At 41.9% G+C, this 25,055-nt stretch overlaps 1 protein-coding gene across 2 annotated transcripts in view; it reads right to left on the bottom strand.

Moving 5' to 3' along the window:
* agap3 (ArfGAP with GTPase domain, ankyrin repeat and PH domain 3) overlaps positions 1-25,055 on the bottom strand; it is a 320,528-nt gene that overhangs the window by 64,031 nt on the left and 231,442 nt on the right. For both annotated transcript variants that reach the window (XM_029642909.2, XM_029642908.2), the window contains exons 9-11: positions 22,999-23,085; positions 12,742-12,846; positions 1,755-1,926 (exon numbers count right to left, since the gene is read on the bottom strand). In XM_029642909.2, coding sequence (XP_029498769.1) covers positions 1,755-1,926; positions 12,742-12,846; positions 22,999-23,085 — 364 coding nt within the window. The remainder of the gene's footprint in view (positions 1-1,754; positions 1,927-12,741; positions 12,847-22,998; positions 23,086-25,055) is intronic.

The following is a 25,055-nucleotide window of genomic DNA, read 5'->3' as shown; positions in this document are numbered from 1 at the left end:
AATTAATCCTAACCCCTAAATTTAATCACTGGTTTCTCCTCGCCTCTCTGGGCCTTGCTGCCAGTTCCTGCTAAAGCTCCCTCCAGCCTCCAGTGGCACAGCCAGCTCTGTCTATTTATAGGCCTGTGTGGACTGAAGGAAGGAAGGCATTGGTACTGGCAGGACACAGGACAAGCAAGGTAAGCCCCCTGGATGGAATTTAGGTCAGAGCTAAAATTCAACATCTAGACAAAATAAAATTGCCCTTTGATGGGAAATTCTTATTTTTTTTAATGTTATAATGATTATTATGAACAAATGAATCATATTTAGATCATTTAAAGGGGCAATCTGTCTATGAATTTGAGAGTGGTTACATTTCTCGAGCCATATCCCTCAGCTTTTTACTGAAACAGTGACGGGGATAACGCTATGTAATTGTTTCTACTATAGACATTAAAACCAGTAGATGGTGATAGTGCTGACGTCATCCATGTATTCCTACGGAAAACTCCCGATGGTGCATGAAGCCGGAAATATTTCAATCGTGTTGTATTGCTGAATGGCACCAAAAACAAAATTGCTAAGGATCATGGTGAAAGTGGGCGTAACTAGCAAAGGATCATGGGCGATGTAGTCATTTTCATCCTGCCTGAGAGAGTCAACCTTAATGTCTATGGCAAGAGGGCGCAAGCCTCCTCGTAGCCTGTCCGCCCGTGATTTGTCTTTGTCAGCACGTGGTCCTGTGTGACGACAAATGTAGTCAGAATGAATCACTATTTAATTTAATATCTCAATTTGTAGCGAACTTTAAAATAATTCACAGTGGGAATGAAACTTGATCATAATTAAATCATTTTAGAGGCCAAAGAATGGTTTGGCTGTTCTGGTGTTCGTAATTTACATAGGCTTTCTATGGCAAGCCAGGGTTTTTTGGCACCACTAAGTTGCTATGCAGTAGCCAACCAGTAGAGCTTGTGACTTCTCAAGTTGATTGGCCCTTTAAGATAGAATTTAATAGTCTTATAAGCACTCCTTCAGTAATCATATCATTGTGTTAGCTCATCTGCATCTGCATAATGACATTGTACCAAAATCTAAAGAGTTTTCACATAAATACAGCAAGAAAATACATATTACATGATCATTATATATTTCACCTATTAAAATGAACTTTATTGTATCTTCTGGGCAGTGAATGGTATTAATGTCTCTGAAGAACCTCTATTGATTTTCTGCTGGACCGGACATGAAGTCGATAGAGATTTACATACAGTTGAACTTGGCATCAGGTTGCTTAGCTTAAGTTATTCAGTTGCTAGCTTTTTGCACATACCTCGGTCTGTGGTTGTTGAAAGTGTTTGGTTGGGTTCTGGAACAAGGTAGAAGTTGTTCCTATAGCCGCAGATCTCAAATCGGATTATTTTACTCCCAAACCTGACCATAACTGTTAAGAGGAGGAATAAATATCTGACCCTGTATCAGTGGTTAGTAGGCAACTTCTACCTACTCTGTTTGTCTGTATTATAACAGATGTGGATTCCTCAAAATTGAAGAGCGGACTTCAGTCAAATACTTTTGAAATATATCCAAGTATTTGAGGTGTGCTTAATTTAGCTTTTTGTGGACTATTCTATTTGTTCCACTGTAACATGGAAATTAAATAACAGGTAGCTTATCATTTTATTTGAAATAATTTGACATGTGTTTTTGACCGAGTTCTGGTACAGAGGTCTGGCATGGACCCAGAGTGGTGACTAGGGTGGCCCTCTTACCTGCAGTGCCCACTCCTAGCTGCAGGGTGCTACGGTCCTTGGTCAGCCCGTTGGTCTTGGGGCTGGCAGTGGGGGCGATGGTGGTGACCGCTCTGGGTGGTCGCTTCCCTGGCACCTTGACCGTGGTCCTCAACAGGTCAATCTCTTTACCGTGCACATTCTGCATGTAGTCCTGGAACGCACATCACAAAACACACTGAGTCAATCTCTTTACCGTGCACATTCTGCATGTAGTCCTGGAACGCACATCACAAAGCACACTGAGTCAATCTCATTAGTCTAAACGTGGATGATCATGAAAAACCTTTAAAAACTACAAACTAATCATATATATGATATAACTTCCATCCTGACATACAGTACCAAAACTGACTGACAGATAGCCATTTCAGAACATTACCTGCACCCACGCTGCCTCACAAACTAACTCAGTTATAGACTTAATGAGTAGACCAGGACCCTCCAATCCTGTTCCTGCAGAGCTACCATCCTGTAGTTTTTCACGCCAACCCTAATCTAGTGCACATGATTCTAATAATTAGCTGGTTGATAAGCTGAATCAGGTTAGTTACATCTGGGTTTGGAGCAAAAATCTACAGGAGGTTAGCTGTCCAGGAAGAGGGTTGGAGAACCATGGAGTAGACTAATGAATGCAAACGGTCTCATTCTCTCTCATAACGATTTAGATTTAAAACAACATCACCACCCCAAATGGACGAGGAAGGGAAGCCAAGGTGAAAATCATTGAGCTCAGCAGAAAAAGCCAGAGGAGAACTCTCCGCTCTGCTTTTTGCCTGGTATGCCCCCCCCCCCCTTCCATCTCTTCCTTTCCTTTATCTCTCCCTCAATCTTTCTCCTTCCTTTATCAGGGTTCCATAAAGCACTCATCTCTTCCCCTGCCTCCTCTCTAATTACCCAGCCAGCTAGCGCTCCTCGCTCTCATTTCCTTTTATTGCTGGAATTAACAGCCAGATCGAAGCGTGCAAAGCTATTAAGATGTGTGATTAAGCCACATTCAATTAGTTTCTACAAACAATTTAATTGATGTAGCAGATAGAATTAACAGAAGGTGATTGTGTGGATGGCTTGGCTGACTGTGAAATTAAAGGGATCCTCGCACTCTTGTTCTGTATCTCGCTCTCCCCCTCTCTCGCTTCCCACCTTCTTGCTCTCTCTTTTTCCCGCTCTCTCCTTTTCCCGCTCTCTCCATCCCACCTTCTCGGTCTCTCTCCCTCCCACCTCTCTCCCCCGCTCTTTGTCTCCCTCCCACCTTGTCTCCCGCTCTCTCCCCCCTCCCACATACTCTCCCCTGCTCTCTCTACCACCTTCTCTCTCTTTCTACCACTTTCTCTTCCTCCCTCCCACGTTCACTCCCTCCTACTCTCTCTGCTTGGTAAGTCAGAATGGTAGCAAACACATGTCTGCTAATGTAACAGTGAATCCTGTTCTGCCTCAGCTCTGGTCAGTGAGGTAGCAGACAGACATTCAAGACAGAGTTAGTAGACATGCTCCTGATAAACTACGATAGCTATAATTAGCAGCTAGCTAGTCAGTTACATACATCACTGTAACACTACGCTGCTCTGCTAATAATGGCTACTAAAGTTAAGGCATTACCACCCAGTCAATAAAATAATAAAAACAAATGTAATCAATTCATGTTGCATGCAAATTACAATTTCTCTACTATACAGTGCATTCGGGAAGTATTCAGACAGACCCCTTCCCTTTTTCCACATTTTGTTAAGTTACAGACTTACTCTAAAATGGATCAAATAAAATCCTCATCAATCCACACACAATACCCTGTAATGACAAAGCTAAAATAGGTTTTTACTATTTTTTTTGCAAATAAAAACAGAAATACCTTATTTACATAAGTATTCAGACCTTTTGCTATGAGAATCGAAATTGAGCTCAGGTTTTTGTATTTGTATTTTTTTATGGATCCCCATTAGCTGCTGCCAAGGAAGCAGCTACTCTTCCTGGGGTCCAGCAAAATTAAGGCAGTTTATACAATTTTAAAAACATTACAATTACATTCAGACTGTGTGCCCTCAGGCCCCTACTCCACCATTACCACATATATACGTTTGTGTATAGTGCGTATGCTATCATGTGTGTGTGGGTATGCGCCTATGTTTGTGTTGCTTCAGAGTCCCCGCTGTTCCATAACATGTTTTTTTAATCTGTTTTTTAAAAATCTAATTTTACTGCTTGCATTATTTACTTGATTTGAAATAGAGTTACATTTAGTTATGTCTCTATTTAGTACTGTGCCCCTTCCGTAGTCTGTTCTGGACTTGGGGATTGTGAAGAGACCTCTTGTGGCATGTCTTGTGGGGTGTGCATGGGTGTCCGAGCTGTGCACCAGTAGTTCAACATGTCAATACTTCTAATAAATACAAGCAGTGATGAAGTCAATCTCTCTTCCACTTTGAGCCAGGAGAGATTGACAAGCATATTATTAATGTTAGCTCTCTGTGAACATCCAAGGGCCAGCCGAGCTGCCCTATCCTGAACCAATTGCAATTTTCCTAAGTCCTTTTTAGTGCCACCTGACCACACGACTGAACAGTAGTCCAGGTGCGACAAAACTAGGGCCTGTAGGACCTGCCTTGTTGACAGTGCTGTCAAGAAGGTAGAGCAGAGCCTCATAATAGACATACTTCTCCCCATCTTAGCTACTGTTGTATCAATATGTTTTGACCATGACAGTTTACAATCCAGGGTAACTCCAAGCAGTTTAGTCACCTCAACTTGCTCAATTTCCACATTATTTATTACAATATTTAGTTGAGGTTTAGGGTTTTAGTGAATGATTTGTCCCAAATACAATGCTTTTAGTTTTAGAAATATTTAGGACTAACTTATTCCTTGCCATCCACTCTGAAACTAACTGCAACTCATTGTTAATTTTTGCAGTTATTTCAATCGCTGTAGTAGCTGACATGTATAGTGCTGAGTCATCTGCATACATAGACACTCTGGCTTTCCTCAAAGCCAGTGGCAATTCATTAGTAAAGATTCAAAAAAGTAATGGACCTAGACAGCTGCCTTGGGGTATTCCTGATTCTACCTGGATTATGTTGGAGAGGCTTCCATTAAAGAACACCCTCTGTGTTCTGTTAGATGGGTAACTCTTTATCCATAATATATCAGGGGGTGTAAAGCCATAACACATACGTTTTGCCATCAGCAGACTATGATCGATAATGTTAAATGCAGCACTGAAGTCTAACAAAACAGCCCCCACAATCTTTTTATCATCAATTTCTCTCAGCCAATCATCAGTCATTTGTGTAAGTGCTGTGCTTGTTGAATGTCCTTCTCTATAAGCATGCTGAAAGTTAGTCAATTTGTTTACTGTAAAATAGCATTGTATCTGGTCAAACACCATTTGTTCCAAAAGTTTACTAAGGGTTGGCAACAGGCTGATTGGTCAGCAATTTGAGATTGCTTGGATGTGTAGTGTCAGCATTTGTTGCTGGCATGTTATGCCTAAGATTGCTATTTTTGCCAATGAAAAAAATCATTAAAGTAGTTGGCAATATCATTTGGTTTTGTGATGAATGAGCCATCAGTTTCAATGAATGTCGGAGCTGAAATTGCCTTTTTTCCCAGAATTTCATTTAAGGTGCTCCAAAGCTTTTTACTATCATTTTTTTATTTAATTTATCTTGGTTTCATATTGTAGTTTCTTATTCTTTTTATTCAGTTTAGTCACATGATTTCTCAATATGCAATACGTTTGCCAATCGGTTGTGCAGCCAGACTTCTTTGCCATTAACTTTGCCTCATCCGTCTCAAACATATAATTTTTCAATTTCTCATCAATCCACAGGGATTTAACAGTTTTTACAGTCATTTTCTTAATGGGTGCATGCTTATCAGCAACTGGAATAAGCCATTTCAGAAATGTGTGTCACGCCCTGACCGTAGATTGCTTCGTATGTTTCTATTTTTAGTTTGGTCAGGGTGTGATGTGGGTGGGTATTCTATGTTGTAGGTCTAGGTTTTCTTTTTCTATGTGTTTGGCCTGGTATCGGTCTCAATCAGAGGCAGCTGTCTATCGTTGTCTCTGATTGAGAGCCATACTTAGGTAGCCTGTTTTCCCATTTTGAGTTGTGGGTGATTATTTTCCGTTTCAGTGTTTTCACCATACAGGACTGTTTTGGTTTTCCTTTATTCTTTTGTTTGTTTGTATTCGGTGTTCAGTTTATTAAAGGCATCAGGAACACATACCACGCTGCGCTTTGGTCTATTCCTTCTTCCACCAACGAAAATCATTACAATATGTCAAGTGTAGTGTCTGTTTGCTCCTCATTACACACCAGGACTAACATATATTCTTTACATCAATAACATAGGAATCACTACAAAACGTATTGTATGACCTCTTATACACTATATTAGGCCCAGCCTTTGGAACATTGGTTTTCCTAGATATGACAACTATATTGTGATCAGTACATCCAATGGATCTGGATACAGCTTTCAAGCGAATTTCTGCAGCATTAGTATGTTCAGAATTCATGCAGATTTTCGCAGCTTTTTGTTAAAAATCGCGCAACATTTCAGCGCCCTGCTATTCATGCCAGGAATATAGTACATTCATATGGTTAGTGTGTGTGGATAGAAAACACTCAGACGTTTCCAAAACTGTTTAAATCACGCCTGTGGCATTTACAGAACGGGCGTTTCATCGAAAAGTGCATGAAAATCTGTTCTCTGAAAATGGAAAAATATATCCTTCCGCCACTACAGGCAATTGTTCAAAGTGAATCGAATTAAATAGAGCCGAGTTTACACTGCCTCCAGCTGCCACAGGTTGTCTAGAGTCATGTCATTTGATTCGCAATTGATTCTTGGTCTAGCCCAAACAAGGGAACATCTTCCCTGATGACTCCGCCCGGATTTTTGGTCGACCTCTGGTCAGACATGTTTTTCTACACCGACAAGATAAAGATTTTAACATCGTTTCCTGATCCATTTATCGCTTATTAACGTGTACTAATACCTAAAGTTGCATTAGAAAAGTATTTCGAAGTGTTTTGTGAAAGTTTATCGTCGACTTTTTGATTTTTAAAAACGACGTTACGTTATGAAATGCTAATTTTTCTCTCTTTACTCGCAGTATTCCGAGTTCGATATCTAGGCTATATATGGACCGATTTAATCGAAAAAAGACCCTAAATGATGTTTATGGGACATCTAGGAGTGCCAAGAAAGAAGCTCGTCAAAGGTAATGAATGCTTTATATTTTATTTCAGCCTTTTCGTTTGCGACGCTAACGCAAAATCTGTCGTTGGGTGACGTTGCAGTATTTTTGTAGGGTGGATGGTATCAGATAATAGCTTCTCATGCTTTCCCCGAAAAGCATTTTACAAATCTGACTTGGTGAATAGATTCACAACGAGTGTAGCTTTAATTCAGTATATTGTATGTCAATTTTAATTAAAGTTTGAGTTTTATCAAAAACTATACGTGGCGCACTTGAAATTACCGCTGATTTGATCCCCAAAGCGGAACAGCTTCTCTAACAAGTTAAAGCATGTTGATGATTTAATTCCTGTGCTGTTTATAACTACCCTGGTAGGTTGACTGATAACCTGAACCAGGTTGCAGGCACTGGTTACAGTTTGAAACTTTTTCATAAGTGGGTAGCTTGATGAAATCCAGTCAATATTTAAATCACCCAGAAAATATAACTCTCTGTTGATATCACATACATTATCAAGCATTTCACACATGTTATCCAGATACTGACTGTTAGCACTTGATGGCCTATAGCAGCTTCCCACCAGAATGGGCTTTAGGTGAGGCAGATGAACTTGTTATTATATTACTTCAACAGTATTTGACATGAGCTCCTCTCTAATCTTCACAGGAATGTGGTTCTGAATAAAAACAGCAACACCTCCACCATTGGCATTTCCATATTTTCTATAAACTCTGCATCACAATGGTAGGGATTAGCTTAGCTGGTCTTCAGTCTTTGATAAGTCATTGTCTCAACGCAGCCTTATAGTGCTGTGAAAGGATCCAGTCTCCCAAATGATTTGGGTGGATCCCATCCTCCTTATAAAATGTGTTTTGTTTCCAAAAGGTAGCGGAATTGTCAACAAAAGTTAGACCCATTGAGCTGCAATAATCACGTAGCCAGTTGTGAAGAGAAAGAATCCTGTTAAAACGTTCAATGCCACGATTCAGAGATGGCAGAGGGCCAGATATTATGGAGCTTTTGTTAGTGTTTAGCAGAGAGTCAATCAACTCTTTAAAATCCAGTTTCAACTATTCAGAACTGCCCTTCTTAATGCCATTAAAACCCACATGGACTACGATAGAATCGATTTCCACGTCCTGGCGTAGTACATTCGGGAGCAACTTAGTAATGTCATTTACTCGAGCTCCGGGATAAGACATTGTTTTTGTACAAGGAACGGTCACATTTCTTACCATGGAGCTGCCCAGAATCCCAGCTGGAGTGGACGAGGAAATCCGCCCACTCCCACGCCTCTCAGGATTCGGAGAACCCTTTATGGACAGGCGATAGGCAGGATAACTTGAACACGTTGCTCCCGGCGCCTGTGGCAGGCCTCCGACAGATGGAGAAGCCCCGCTCGATCCAAAGCAGGGACAGAAGGTCGAAGTTGATTTCGTAGTTGTAGGCACTGCGGTCGCAGACACAGGCACCCCCAGTGACGAAGGTGCAGGAAGATCAGGCTCCAGGATGGCAAAACTATTTTCTGTTTGTATCCTCTCCGGGCCTCTCGTTAGGAGTGTAGACAGCTTTGCGGGAAGTCGCTGTCTTCGGCTTCCACGGTTCATGATAATCGACCATCGCTGAGCTACTTCTACGCCGCTATCAGATGGGGGAGCTCTGGGCAACACCGGCCAGTCGGATAACGACAAACGACAAGGCGGAGATGCATCAAACATGCGCGAACGCCATCCAGCCACCGGTGTAGAAAATGTAAACATTCCACTCTAAGTTTTCCACAGTTTCTTACGTAGGTTGGTGACCTGCGTGATCAACGAAGCCAACTCAAGACTATAATCCTCGGCAAGTAAAAAATTGCTGCATCGGTACTCCGAGTGGTCTGGTTTGTCCCGAAACAGTGCATAATAGATACAGCTCCTACATTGCTGGAACCATTCATTTATTTCTCCAGACAAAGAGGGCTCCATTGAAAAACTAATATGGTACCAACTTCGTTAGCTTGATGGCTAGCAACTTAGCGTCTCTGTCAAGCAGGCTTAAACCTGTCTGTTAACTTCTTGGTGACAGGGGGGAAGTATTGAGTAGCTTGGATGAATAAGGTGCCCAGACTATACTGCCTGCTACTCGGTCCCAGATGCTAATATATGCATATTATTAATAGTATTGGGTAGAAAACACTCTGACGTTTCTAAAACTGTTTGAATGATGTCTGTGACTGTAACAGAACTCATATGGCAGGCAGAAACCTGAGACAAATCCAACCAGGAAGATGGAAATCTGTGTGAAATAATTTAAGTGATTGCCTATCCAATATGCTGTGTCTATGGGGCCAGATTGCACTTCCCAAGGCTTCCAGCAGATGTCAACAGTCTTTAGAAAGTTGTTTGAGGCTTCTATTGTGGAAGGGTGTCGAATAAGAGCTGTTTCAACAAGTGGACTAGCCTGAGGCCAATCAGTTGTTTACTGCGCGGCCACGCGGGCGCACCGTTCCTTCTTTTTCCTCTGTAGTGAATACGCTATTGTCCGGTTAGAATATTATTGAAGACGTATTATAAAAAAACCCTAAGGATTGATTGTAAAAATCGTTTGACATGTTTCTACAAACTGTAATGGAACTCTTTTGACTTTTCGTCTGGATTTTGCGCTCGCACATTGTGCCTTTGGAATAGTGAACTAAACGCGCAAACTAAATGCGCAAACAAAACGGAGGTATTTGAACATAAATATGGACGTAATCGAACAAAACAAACATTTCTTGTGGAAGTATGAGAACTGGCAGTGCATTTCGACGAAGATCAGCAAAGGTAAGTGAAGATTTATAATGCTATTTATGACTTTTGTTGACTCCACAATTTGGTGGGTAACTGTATGGCTTGCTTTTGTGGTTGAACGCTGTTCTCAGATTATTGAATATTGTGCTTTTGCCGTAAAGCTTTTTGAAATCTGACACAGCCGTTGCATTAAGAACAAGTTTATCTTTAATTCTATGTAAAACATGTATCTTTCATGTTTATGATGATTATTTCTGTTATTTGATGTGGCTCTCTGCAATTTCTCCGGATGTTTTGGAGGAACTTCTGAACATGACGCCAATGTAAACTGAGTTTTTTGGATATAAATATGAACTTGATCGAACAAAGCATACATGTATTGTGTAACATTGAGTCCTGGGAGTGTCTTCTGATGAAGATCGTCAAAGGTTAGTGATTCATTTCATCTATATTTCTGCTCTGTGACACCTCTCTTTTGACCTAACATAATGATATGTTCTGCTTTTGCCGAAAAGTATTTTTGAAATCGGACACTGTGGTTGGATTAACGAGAAGTGTATCTTTAAAATGGTGTAAAATACTTGTATGGTTGAGGAATTTTAATTATGAGATATCTGTTGTTTTGAATTTGGAGCCCTGCAATATCACTGGCTGTTGGCGAGGTGGGACGCTAGCGTCCTGAACGATCCCAGAGAGGTTCAGCGGGATTTCATGACAAGAAATAGAGGTCCTTGCTGTTAAAAGCTAACCGCATCGCAGAATCCATTTAATGAATATCGGTTTTGATTCAATCAAAAATAACAAACCGAGAGTACAATGTTCAGCTGTGCACTCTGATGATGTGTGACGACATCATCAGAGCATTCAGGACCTCATCCTGTTTCCATTAATCATCCTTGAGATTTTTCTACAACTTGATTGGAGTCCACCTATTGTAATTTCAATTGATAGGACATTATTTGGAAAGGCACACACCTGTCTATATAAGATCCCACTGTTGACAGTGCAAGTCATAGCAAAAACCAAGCTATGGTCGAAGGAATTGTCCGTAGAGCTTCCGAGACAGCATTGTGTCGAGGCACAGATCTGGGGAAGGGTACCAAAACATTTCTGTAGCATTGAAGGTCCCCAAGAACACAGTGGCCGCCATCATTCTTAAATGGAAGAAGTTTGGAACCACCAAGACTCTTCCTAGAGCTGGTCGTCCGGCCAAACTGAGCAATCGGGGGAGAAGGGCCTTAGTCAGGGAGGTGCCAAGAACTCCATGGTCACTCTGACAGAGCTCCAGAGGTCCTCTGTGGAGATGGGAGAACCTTCCAGAAGGACAACCTTCTCTGCAGCACTCCACCAATCAGGCCTTTAAGGTAGAGTGGCCAGAGGGAAGCCACTCCTCTGAAAAAGTCACATGACAGCCCGCTTGGAGTTTGCCAAAAGGCACCTAAAAGACTCTCAGACCATGAGAAACAAGATTGAAATCTTTGGCCTGAATGCCAAGCGTCACTTCTGGAAGAAACCTGGCACCATCCCTAAGGTGAAGCATGGTGGTGGCAGCATCATGCTGTGGGGATGTTTTTCAGAGGCAGGGACTGGGAGACTAATCAGGATAGAGGGAAAGATGAAAGGAGCAAAGTACTGAGAGATCCTTGATGAAAACCTGCTCCAGAGCATTCAGAACCTCAGACTGGGGCAACGTTTCACCTTCCAACAGGACAAGGACCCTAAACACAGAGCCAAGACAATGCAGGGGTGGCTTCAGGACAAGTCTCTGAATGTCATTGAGTGGGCCAGCCAGAGCCCGGACTTGAACCCGATCGAACATCTCTGGAGAAACATGAAAATAGCTGTGAATTGACGCTCCCTATCCAATCTGATAGAGCTTGAGAGGATCTGCAGAGAAGAATGGGAGAAACTCCCCAAATACAGGTGTGCCAAGCTTGTAGCGTCATACCCAAGACGAATCGAGGCTGTAATCGCTGCCAAAGGTGCTTCAACAAAGTACTGAGTAAAGGGTCTGAATACTTATGTAATGGGAGATTTAGTTTATTAATTAAAAAAAATTTGAATTTGAAAACATTTCTAAAAACTGTTTTTGCTTTTAAATTATGGGGCATTGTGTGTACATTGATAAGGGAATGTTTTTATACATTTTAGAATAAGACTGTAACGTAACTTAATGTGGAAAAAGTCAAAGGGTCTGAATACTTTCCGAATGCACTGTATTTGGCTTTCATAGAATATATTATCTCAAATTGGACAAAACAATTATCTGACTCTAGGGGCAAAAATTTGGACTGGACACATGTACAAATGCTCATCTCTAACTTTCACCAAATCTTCCTTTGAAAACCAAGTCATTTGTTGTATTTAGACAGACATTACCACCATAGAATAGAGGTGAGACCGTGAGAGGAAGGGCGTGGGGCAGCAATGTCATGCTGTGGTGGGGGGGGTCTGACAGAGCTGTCTGCCGGCTGGCTGCAGCGGAGTGTTTAAGAGGTATTAGCGGCCCAGCGGGACTCTGACAGAGACGGATGTTGCTGGCCGCTCAGCCTCCGCCAGGCGCCACGCACAGCGGCGAGCGCCATTATAAATACAAGCCAGCATGGTGGCCGGGCGTGGCAGGCACACAGCAGCAACAGCTAGCGCCATGTATGTCTCCATTACCCGGCCACCACAGGGGTGGGGGGATAGAGATGACCACCACCTCCGCCTCAACCCCCCCCCCCCCCCCACCCCCCCTGTTTATAATCAGAATCACACTAAGATGGGGTACTAATAATCAGAGGCTGAAAGGTCTTTGCTAACATTTTTATCTCTCAGAAACCTTCTTCATAAATGTATCAATATGTGTACATAACAGTTAAATCATTAATTTCCACCTTTTGTGAGGGACAAGCTTGCATGTTTCGCTAATGAATGTAAAGTATATTCTACACATATCCCTTAAACAGTCCACTACAAACGGAGCTATACTAAATGTAGGGTTACTCACATGTAAACTGGGGTGGTAGGTGAGAAGGCCGTTGTCACACAGTGTGACGTATTTCTTCTTCCACTCCTTATTCAGGGACTTCCCACTTCTCTTCAGAAGGATGCCCTGGAGGAGAGAGAAGAGAAGAAGAGAGGGTCAGAAGATGTCTTCCTCCAGCTAAACACAATGGACTAGAACATATAATGTAACTAACTTGGGATGACAATAAGAACACTTGCTCTATCCTTAGATCAAGCCAGAGTGGATACAACAGTCATTTTACATCAGCAGGTTGCCTGTATGTGAGTGTGTGAGTACAAACTTTTTCAACCTTCCAACTTTTGATTGTCATTGGTCACTGTAACCCCATGGTCAATGCAATACAACAACGGTCAACGGTGTAATCAATGTTCAACGTCTATAGATGATATTTAACGGTGACTACTTGAACCTTCAGAATTGGTGCTGTCCTACTGTAACCGACTGTCTCACATTCAAAGTGAGCAGAGACAATCCAATTTGCCCATGTATTCATTCATCCCCATGTCCTGACCAGTTGAACTCTGGAGGACCCCTTCATCCAGGGATTAGATGTGTGATCTCCCCCTCTTCAAAGCCTTGATCAGCCCCTCCCCTCTATTCCACCATTATCTTCTGGAGCCTTAACTCCTCAGATGTTTGACTTTATCTGCTTAGTCAATCCAGGGTAAACAATGGCAGTTCCTGGGGCTGTGAGGGGGTCTTTGTGGCTGGGGGGCGGTGACGGTCCTCTGGGGGTAAGGACCAGGGAGGACCAAGGGAGAGGCATGCTTAATTAGGGGATTAGCAGCGGAGTGTTGTGCTTTTACAACCAGGGTTCTGTGTGTGTGTGTGTGTGTGTGTTTTGCCTCTGTGTGTGTGCCTTTTTCCTCTGTGTGTGTGTGTGTGTGTGTGTGTGTGTGTGTGTGTGTGTGTGTGTGTGTGTGTGTGTGTGTGTGTTAAATAGGGTACCCTCACCCTCCGATGTTGTCCTAGGCTGGGTCATCCTCCAGGGCTGTATAATCCTGATTAACACATCAGGAAGGGCCTGACCCTTGGTGACCCAGGGACCAGCCTGGGGGCCGACTATCATCCTAATCCTGGCCCCGGTCCTACTGCCTTGATCTGGACCTAGCCCCAGCTTCCTCATGCTGGGGCCCCAGGACAGCCTCTGTATGCCCAGAGAGAGGAGCTCTATACCCAGCATTTATAGTAGCTGGGGACTTAAATAAAGGAAATCTGAGGATAACGCTACTGAAATTCTATCAACACATCTCCTGTGCTACACGTGCATCGAGGACTCTGGATCATTGCTACTCTCCCTTCCGGGATGGTTACAAGGCCCTCACCCACCCTCCCTTCGACAAATCAGATCACACTTCCATTCTGCTCCTCCCCAACTATAGGCAGAAACTTAAGCAGGAAGCACCCGTCGTAAGGACTGTGTAACATTGGTCTGACCAATCGGAATCTATGCTTCAAGATGGTTTTGGTCCCGAGGACTGAGAAATGTTCTGGGTCGCTTCGGAGAATAGCATTGACGTATACATTGACTCGGTGAATGGGTTCATCAGGAAGTGCATAGAGGATGTTGTTCCCACTGTGACGATTGGAACTTATCCAAACCAAAAACAGCAAAACTGAAAGAGCGAACCATCACATTTAACCATGGTAAGGTGACTGGGAACATGGAGGTCTACAAACAGACGAGCCATGACCTCCCTAAGGCAATCAAAGAGCGAAACGACAGTACAGGGACGACGTGGATTCACAATTCAATGGCTTAGACATGAGACGTACTGTATGTTTTACTTATTTTTATTTTACCTTTATTTAACTAGGCAGGTCAGTTAAGAACAAATTCTTATTTTCAATGACGGCCTAGGAACTGCCTGTTCAGGGCAGAACGGCAGATTTGTACCTTGTCAGCTCGGGGATTTGAACTTGCAACCTTTCGGTTACTAGTCCAACACTCTAACCACTAGGCTACCCTGCCGCCAGGGACTCAAGACAATCACAGATTATAAAGGGAAAGCCAGGCACCTCGTGGACACCGACGTCTCGCTCCTGGACAAGCTAAACACCTTCACCAGCTTCGGGGAAAACAACATCAAGCCGCCGACACGGGCCCCGGCCGCTCACAAGGACTGTGTGCTGCTGTTCTCTCCGTGGCCGATGTGAGTAAGTCATTTAAAAGTTTTAACCATCACAAGGCTACCTGCCCAGAAGGCAACCCAAAATTAGTTCTCAGAGCATGTGCAGACCAGCTGGCTGGAGTGTGAACGAACATATTCAATCTCTCCATATCCTAGTCTGTTGTCCCCACTTGCTTCAAGATGTCAACCATTGCTCCTATACCCAAGAAAGCGAAAGGTAACTGAACTAAATGACTATAGCCCCGTAGCACACACTTCTGTCATCATGAATTGATTTGAGAGGCAAGTTAAGGATCATATCACCTCCACCTTACCTGACACCATAGACCCACTACAATACGTATACCACCCCAACAGCTGTTCATCGACTACAGCTCAGTCTTCGACACCATATTGCCCTCCAAGCTCATCACTAAGCTCAGGACCCTGGGTCTGAACCCGGTCCTGGACTTCCTGAGGGGTCGACCCCAGGTGGTGAAGAAAGGCAACAAAACCTCCTCCACACTGATATTCAACACGGGGGCCCCATAAGGGTGGTGCTCAGCCCCCTTGTACTACCCGTTCACCCATGACTGTGTGGCCATGCAAGTCTCCAACTCAATCATCAAGTTTGCTTTCGACACAACTGTGGTAGGCATGATTAGCAACAACAACGAGACAGCCTACTGGGAGGAGGTGAGGGCCCTGGCGGAGTTGTGCCAGGAAAATAACCTCTCCCTCAACAAAATGAAGGAGCTGATTGTGGACTACAGGAGACAGCAGAGAGAGCACACCCCCATTACCATCGACAGGGCCGCAATGGAGAGGGTCAAAAGCTTCAAGTTCCTTGGCGTGCACATTACTGAGGACCTGAAATGGTCCTTCCACACAGACAGCATGGTGAAGAAGGCACAACAGCGCCTCTTCAACCTCAGGAGGCTGAACTAATTCAGCTTGGCCTCTAAGACCCTCACCAAGTTCTACAGATGCACCATCAAGAGAATTCTGTCAGACTGTATCACCACTTTCTATGGCAACTGCACCACCCACAACCGCAGGGCTCTCCAGAGGGTGGTGTGGTCAGCCCAACGCATCACCGGGGGCACACTGTCTTCCCTCCAGGACATCTACAGCACACAGTGTCACAGGAAGGCCAAGAAGATCATCAAAGACCTCAGCTACCCGAGCCACGACCTGTTCACCCGGCTACCATCTAGAAGGTGGAAACAGTAGAGGTGCATCAAAGCTGGAACTGAGAGACTAATAAACAGCTTCTATCTCCAGGCCATCAAACTGTTAAACAGTCACCACTAGCCGGCCTCCACCCAGTATCCTGAGCTAAAAACACACGCATTTCGCTGCACATGCAATAACATCTGCAAATCTGTGTAAGCGACCAATAAACTTTAATTTGATTTTGCTTTGCTAAACACATCCATAACCACCCTATTAGAGGGCCCCAGCAGGCCTTTAATCATCACTATCAAGAGTTTTTTTTGATGGTCTTGTCTTGAAGTTGTCTTGAAGTGTTATTAGTGACATTTCAAAGATGGATTTTTTAAACATCTTTATATTAGCTTGTGCGAAACCTGCTCTTTCACACCCATACTCTTCATGATTTTGTCTTTGTGACTGAAAGCTTGGCCTATTAAATTACCAAGACTGGCATTGATCTAAGTGTGCACAAACTATTTTTTTCTATGATTTGGTCTATAAAATAACTGAAAACACATTTTAATGGCTTTATGATCTTCTGAAGTAAATGGTGCTGTCACAAGGCCTCTGGCAACGGTGTAATGCATGTTTTACACACAAATAATGTTACACATCTCCTGTCCTTATTGAACCAGCCAGAAATCTATACATGTAATCAGTGGACCAACACAAATTCATCACTGGTTTGAAAAGATCGATAATAATACTGAGAGGATTAATATTAGTCCGTATTAGTCCAATATAGGAACTTTTTACACAACCACTTCATTTTAACTAATTGACCTGTCAGAAAAGATAGCAAAATAAAAACAATTGAATCCTCTATAATATATTATGAAATTGAGCTGCCATTTAACACAATGAGAATAATTTAGTAATAATTTTAAAATATTAGAAGAATGAATTGATCACTTACAGCAAATAGTTGTATTTTATCATGGCAGTAATAGAGTGAATGGGGGCATGCCGTGAACAGACGTTATTTTCTATAGCGTTTCACCTTCTGTTTCTCCTTCCTTCCTTCCCTCCCTCCCTCTCACACACACTCAACCATGATCACCATGTTCAGGCTGTGCGACATAAGGAGACAGGCCGATCGCCAGACGCGCTCTCCGTGTCCAGACAATTGTCATATCTACACAGAGGAGATAGTATCTTCCCTTTCCATTGTCACGCTCCTGGAAAAAAATCTGCATCCTGCCACGGTGGCTGAGTGATAGCCCGGGCCTTTGTGACAGCCAGCCGGAGGAGAACAGAAGAAAGAGAAGTGGGGTTTGGGAAAGGGGGGAATAGAGAGAAGAGAGAGGGCAAGAAGAAAAGCCCAATGTCGACAGCTCCTCCGCAGTGAGTGCATTGTTGCCCTTATTTACCATTTTTACATATGGGGGGTCGGGGTGGACAGAGGGAGGGGAGGAGGAGGGGTAGGGGAGGGGTGGCAGGCAGTGTGTAATTTGCCCAATAGGGGGTAATTAAGCTCACATTGGCACTTTGATCTTCCTGATTGTGCATTTCACTGGCCAGGTCAGGCCATCAGCTACTCTTAATACACCCCCCCTGCACTGCCTGGGTAGATCATGGGACGGGAGCTGGTCTTATCTTATTGTCTGAAGATGCTATGATACCCACCCAGGGAAGTGGCCATACTTCAGGCCATAATCAGATAGGGAGGAATCAATGGGAGAGCTTACAGTAACTATGTATGTTTAGGGGGTGGGGGTTCTTTAAGATCTCTGTCAACTGACCTCCCTCTCACTTGGCCCTGGTGGCCTAATCCCATTAAACCTGACTTAAACCTGGTCACTGATATGGAGGAGAATTTTGCTGATCATTAGGTGTGCTTTGCTTTAGATTTCTTACATACGGATATTATTATTTGATTTCTTTGGCCCGATCTACAGTTTAAGAGATTAACAACAAACCAACTTTTAAACATGCAGACTGCCCCAATTTAGATTTCTTGAGAAAACATTTTTCACAGCATTTATACTTTATGTACTACAGCAATATTTCAAATGAGCTTCCAATGCATTTCAATGGCAATAAAACAGCCATAGATTTATAGCTCAGACATACCGGTAAGATTGTCAAACGTTTGCATGCCGACAGCACTTAGCACCTCTGAACAGTGTTGGCAGTCCACCTCTTTTGTGTTCACACAGCAAAGAACTTGAAGCCGTCATCCACTCAGCCTTGTTAAATACTCCAAACCAGAAGGTGGCAGTAGTGTTGTTTGGCAATGTATGTCCACGTGTGTTGCTGTGTTACAGATCTGTGAAGTCCCTCAATCAGTAGTGAATTTCAAGCATAGATTCAACCACAAAGACCAGGGAGGTTTTTCAATGCATCACAAAGAAAGGCACCGATTGGTAGGTGTACAAAAAAAGAATGAGAAGCTGAATATCCCTTTGAGCATGGTGAGGTTATTAATAAGGCTTTGGATGGTGTATCAATACACCCAGCCACAACAAAGATACAGGCATCCTTTTTAACTCAGTTGCCGAAGAATAAGGAAACCTCTCAGGGATTTCACCAAGAGGACAATGGTGATCTTAAAACAGTTAGAGTTGAAGGAAAAAGGAAACAGCACACTGATCTTGATAGTATCAAGAGCAGTGTGTGGTTTCCTTTTTCCTTCATCTTGTTCAATTGTTGCCATGCACCTGCAAATAAGATTGCTCAGATGTGCGAGTGCCTTTTGAATTTTGTAAAACAGTTAGAGTTGAATTGTTGTGATAGGAGAAAACTGAGGATGGATCAAAATCATTGTAGTTACTCCACAATACTAACCTAAATGAAAAAGTGAAAAGAAGGAAGTCTGTACAGAATTTAAAAAAATATATTTATTTTATTTGACCTTTATTTAACCAGGCAAATCAGTTAAGAACAAATTCTTATTTTCAATGACGGCCTAGGAACAGTGGATTAACTGCCTGTTCATGGGCAGAACGACAGATTTGTACCTTGTCAGCTCGGGGGTTTGAACTTGCAACCTTCCGGTTACCAGTCCAACGCTCTAACCACTAGGCTACCCTGCCGCCCTATTCCAAAACATGCATCCTGTTTGCAACAAGGCACTTAAGTAATACTGCAAAGAATGTGGCAAAGAAAATAACTTTTTGTCCTGAATACAAAGTCTTGGGTTTGTGGCAAATCAAATACAACAAATCCTTAATTATGTTTATTTTATCCTAAAAACCTCCCTAGTCCTTGCAGATGAAAAGCATAGAGTACAAGTATGGTGGTGGCTGCATTATGTTATGGGTATGCTTTTCATCGGCAAGGACCAGGGAGGTTTTTAGGATAAAAGAAAAGTAAAAAAGCTAGCTCATCGGTTTGTGGTGTATGGCCAATATACCACGGCTAAGGGCTGTGTCTAGGGCCTCCATGATGCGTTGTGCCTAAGAACAGCCTTTCGCCGTGGTATATTGGCCATATACCATACCCCCTTGTGCCTTATTGCTTAAATATAGACTGGAGTTGCTTACCAAGACAACATTGAACATTCCTGAGTGATCTAGTTACAGTTTTGACTTAAATCATCTTGATAATCTATGGCAAGACTTGAAAATGGCTGTCTAGCAATGATCAACAATCAACTTGACATAGCTAAGAGACTTACCCAAAAAGACTGTAATCACCACCAAATGTGCTTCTACAAAGGATTGACTTAGGGGTGTGACTATGTAAATGAGTTAATTCTGTATTTCAATTTAAAAAATGCTTTTATTTTATATGTCACTTTGTCATTATGGGGTATTGTGTGTAGATGGGTGATAAAAACATATATTTAATCCATTTTGAATTCAGGCTGTAACACAACAAAATATTAAATAAGTCAAAGTCAAAGGGTATGAATACCTTCTGAAGGCACTGTAGATTCCAAATGTTAGCTAACTAGCTGTGCTAATGTTGCTATTTTGTAGAAATCCCTTGTTGATACTTGCCAGATGGCCACAGATGATGAAGAAACAATTTAATTCATTCTCCATAATCCAATAGTGCCAGTGCCAGCCCACAGCCAAATGTTTAGCGAGCTAGCTAATGTTAGCATATTCGCTAGCTAACACAACATAGCTGGCTAGCTAAGGACACTGCACAAACTCGGCTGCTAACACAGGCAGCTAATCCATTGTGATGTAATTTTAATACAATACTAGTTACAGTGGTTAGCTAGTTTGGAGGAAGTATTTAGTGTTGTGTGCATTGCGTATGTGCACTTAACTAGATACCATCCCATAGCGTACAGTACACTGGATATGAAGTGTGACTGGCTCGTGACATTTAACCGTGGATGTATGGATAAAATGCTGTCTTTTTAAAAACTTTTTGCTGTCACTCCTGTTGGATCCCCAATGTGGGGGTTCATGCTCTCTGATTGGCTCAAAATCAAGTTGTTGGCCACTAACAAGAGTTGTGATTCTATAAGTAGAAACGGCAGGTTCTTCACTAACGGGTCGGCAAGCAGCAGGTACCACTTGTGTTCTAGCAAGAGAAGGAACGGCCTCCCAGCGTGATAAGTACCTACCGGCAGTGAGATTCTCTGTGTGCTTCATGCTTTACATGGTGACAGTTTAGACCGTAACGTACCTAGTCTTCAAGCGTTTGGGCCAGAAACGCAATTCAAACTTTAAAATGTGCAGACCGGTCTGGAATCGTGCACTTGTCAAATACTTTTTAAAACCATTAATACTTTTTGAACTATAAAATGTTAAGTGTTGATAATAGCTCCATAGGCTTGAATGGGAAGTATTTGAATTTGCCACTGCTCTTACACATTTTAAGCTATCGAAACCAAACCAACATTGGCATATTCAGACTGACCCTACTTAGATTGCTTGTCAAAATAATTTCAATACCATACATATTTTTGCACCATAAACATTTTAAATTAGCATAAATTAACATACGAATAAACGGTCCTGCTCCTCAGCCAATTAAGCTACAAGCCCAACTATAAAACATTCAGGCTATCCTAACTTCAAATTCATTCAAATCTTTATCAACTATAACTATATAAATTAGCATAAAATAACCCAGAAATGGTAACTCTTGAACCGTTCAAGCTAGAGACACCAAACCAATGCTCACATGTTCAAGCTAGCTGATGCTATCCAATCAGTTTAAGCTAGAGACACCAAACCAACTTTCTCATGTTCAGGCTATCCTAACTTCAAATTCTTAAACTTGTATCAACTTTATCTATATAAATTTGCATACAGTTGCATAAAATCATCCAGAAACGGTAATTCTTGAACCGTTTAAGCTAGAGACACCAAACCAATGCTCACATGTTTAAGCTAGATGATGCTATCCAATCAGTTTAAGCTAGAGACACCAAACCAATGCTCACATGTTTAAGCTAGTTGATGCTATCCAATCAGTTTAAGCTAGAGACACCAAACCAATGCTCACATGTTTAAGCTAGTTGATGCTATCCAATCAGTTTAAGCTAGAGACACCAAACCAATGCTCACATGTTTAAGCTAGTTGATGCTATCCAATCAGTTTAAGCTAGAGACACCAAACCAATGCTCACATGTTTAAGCTAGTTGATGCTATCCAATCAGTTTAAGCTAGAGACACCAAACCAATGCTCACATGTTTAAGCTAGTTGATGTTATCCAATCAGTCAATTAAAATGTCAAAACCCTAAATACTAGCAAGCACACCCTAAAAAAGCTAGCAAGCACACTACACTTTCTTTAGGAAATGCACTTTTCTAGTTACAGTTCTCATTGGGAACAAATGGAAATTCAAAGTTTTTTTCTCCATTTGCCAATATTTCCCATGTGTTTCGTTGATTTTATACTTGTATTCTTTCTAAATGTCCAGAAATGAGAACAGCTTCCTGAACAGCAGGGAATACTTGGCCTATCACGTTTAAAATTAAGTGTACACTGACCATTCCCATAATTCCTGGTTCAGAAGGATAATTCTAGGATAAGGATGCTGACCCTTTCTAAAAGCCCTCATACAATCAGCAGAGAATAATGAATGTGTCAATGACTCCTCATCCTGGTTCAAAGTTATACCCTTAAAACAAGTGACCCATACTCAATGTGAAGTGTTATTCTCCTGCACTTCATAGGGGGTTTTAGCATATTTTGAACTTCTAAAAAGAAAGGGAAATTAATATTAAAGACTGTAGAATTCAAACTATATTTGAAGCTTGGTTACATGCCCAGGCTCATGGTTCTTACACATGACCGCTTCAAATGTTTTAATGCAATGTTATATATGATATATAACATACCACAACATTCGGAGAGGCATTACAAGCTACATTGCCAGAGAAATCTCTAATGCTGAAAATAATACCCTGTCAATATGTGACACCTAAACATACCAGAATATGATTGCATAACATCTGACAACTGCTTTGGTCAATAGTGCCTAATAGTCTAAATCTTTGAACCCATCCAACCTGACATCTATACATCCAGTAAGGACATAATCTAAAGATTATGATGTGTATGTCTTGATATCCGTGCAGGAAAATTCTGATGTTCTTTTTCATGTAATTCTGTGAACCCTTAGCACTACTGGTTTCTCTTATTCCTAATGTTGTATCACGGCACCATCTAGTGGTTATATATTTTTCTTACTCTACCCACCCACACTAAACATTTCCTGAACACTTATGCACATACTCCCCAGATCATATCTATGGTCAAAACTTGTCAAATATTAATGTGTATATATGCACTAACGGGCAGAAATGTGCTACTTACACAGTGAATGTGCTATACTTACGTGAAAACTATTGTTGTGCCAAAAGCGACACCCTATTCTCTATATAGTGCACTATTCTTGACCAGGGCCCTTGGCAAAAGTTGTGAACTATATAGGGAATATGGTGTGATTTCAGACACAACCTATGACTAGTGTAGTAGTAGAGAGAGGCACTCACCTGTTTGATGGGTATGGCCCTTCCACTGCCTATGCTATCTGTTTTACTGTCAGTGTTCTTTGCCTGTTCACTGTTGGCTTTCCGTGACTGCAAGGAAACAAGAGAGTCAGTCAGTCAGTCAGTCACAGCAACAAACCATGGCGATGGGGTGGGAGTTGAGTGAGGTGCGTGTATCAAGGTGAGCATGGGGGTCAGAGGTAAGAATGCTTGGAGGTTGGGGTGTGTGGATCGTGTGTGTCTGGAGAGGGGTTTGGGGGGGCGGACTCAACATCGCAAAACAAAATTCTCAACAACAACAACAACAAAAAGCTAAACAAACAAGCAGACCAGCGTAACATACAGCGGGAACATCAACGTGCAGTAATAACAAAATAACAGACCAGAACATAAGAAACATCTCAACACTTAATAAATAGGTAGTAGACCAAAAGACGACGTTGAGTCATGACTCAGTCCTGTAAACCCATGGGAGATCCATCCCTCTGTTAGGCCCACAGTGGACCCTTCCAGATCTGAGAGGAACACCCCTCTCTCAGGCCCACAGTGGGCCCTTCCAGATCAGTCCCAAATCAAGATTCTAAGGCCAGCAGGGGCTTTTTGCATAGATCCATTGACAAGTCAAGTTGTAATGCAATAAAAAGTAGAAAAGGCAGGTTAGGGGGAGAGAAGGTACAAGACGGACAAAGAAAGTTATCAAATAGGAATTTCATATTGCTTTTCCTCCCAACCTTAAACCTGTGAAATTCCTGTTGAAACACCAGGTGGGAAAATGCATTTCAAATCATCCACAGTGTTAGGGTTAGAAGTACAGGTGCTGTTAAACATGTTCATTATAAACAACAGTGGAACCCATCAGTGAACAGGTGCAGCAGCACATTTCACCAACACCTGCTGCAAATACATGACATTTCAAATGACAGACTGTGCAGGGAAAATAGTCGAGTAGTGAACATACAGTATTATCCCATGTTATCACAAACAGAGTACTTGGACACAGAAGATCGCCAAAGCACAGACTAACAGGTGTAGAACAGGAAATGTCACTCATAACCAACAGACAAGACTTTTATGATCTCACTCAGAACAGGATGAAGGGATGCCCAATCAATCACCAATGGAGAGAGGTAGAGTCTGAGTTCAAGTAAACCAACTCTGGTTTATCATTTTCAACATTTTATTGTTTTATTCGGATCATTTTTGTTTCTATACAGACACCATACAAATTAAGTCACAGGTTTCACTTTCAAATAAGATCAACATAATGAGCCAAACATTGCAGTTCCCACAAAATATAGGATGGACAATAAAGGCATCTTTTTTTTATTTTTATATATTTCATATGTATATCATATACTTTCTATAGAGTACCATTGTAAATACAATACAAGATATACAGCAGTCTTATATTTTTCAATCCCTAAATGATATAAAAGCGATTATGGAATAAGTTCATAATCTTCATACCAAACCCAAATTGAAATAAATTAATAAAGAAGAAAACAAGTAAATAAATATCAATAATAAAGAATGGAGAAATGAATAATTCCAAAATCATAGTCAAATTAAATAAATAGAAACTACATTCATACAAGTCGGTGCAATCCATTTGCCATTCGGTATTCATTATTCTGTATGATACCACTTCTCCCTGACGCCCTACTCTTATTTTTATGAAGGCCTTCATAAAACTATCCAACATCACCCCTAACATACCCTTATTTAAGTTGACCACATATTCAAGTCCATTCAAGACTTTCCTTGAAAAGAAAGAGAAATGAAAAAAAAAAATGAAAAAAAGAAAGAAAGAGGGAAGTCAACAACTGAACGTACTTCACACCTCTAGTTAGGGTTGCAGAATTCTGGGAACTTTCAATAAATTCCCTGGTTTTCCAGAAATCCTGGTTGGAGATTTCCGGATTTCCTGCTTATTATCTCCTGATTCCGGAATCATCCAACCGGGATTCTGGGAAAACCAGGGAATTTATTGAAGGTTGACGGAATTTTGCAACCTTCCCTCGAGTCCTCGTTTTATGGCAAAAAGCAGTTTGATGTCATGT

The sequence above is a fragment of the Oncorhynchus nerka genome, linkage group LG9b (genome assembly GCF_034236695.1).
Source record: "Oncorhynchus nerka isolate Pitt River linkage group LG9b, Oner_Uvic_2.0, whole genome shotgun sequence".
NCBI classification, from domain to species: Eukaryota; Metazoa; Chordata; class Actinopteri; order Salmoniformes; family Salmonidae; genus Oncorhynchus; species Oncorhynchus nerka.
The sequence above is the reverse complement of the archived record's forward strand: the minus strand, read 5'-3'. Positions and strand labels throughout refer to the sequence as shown.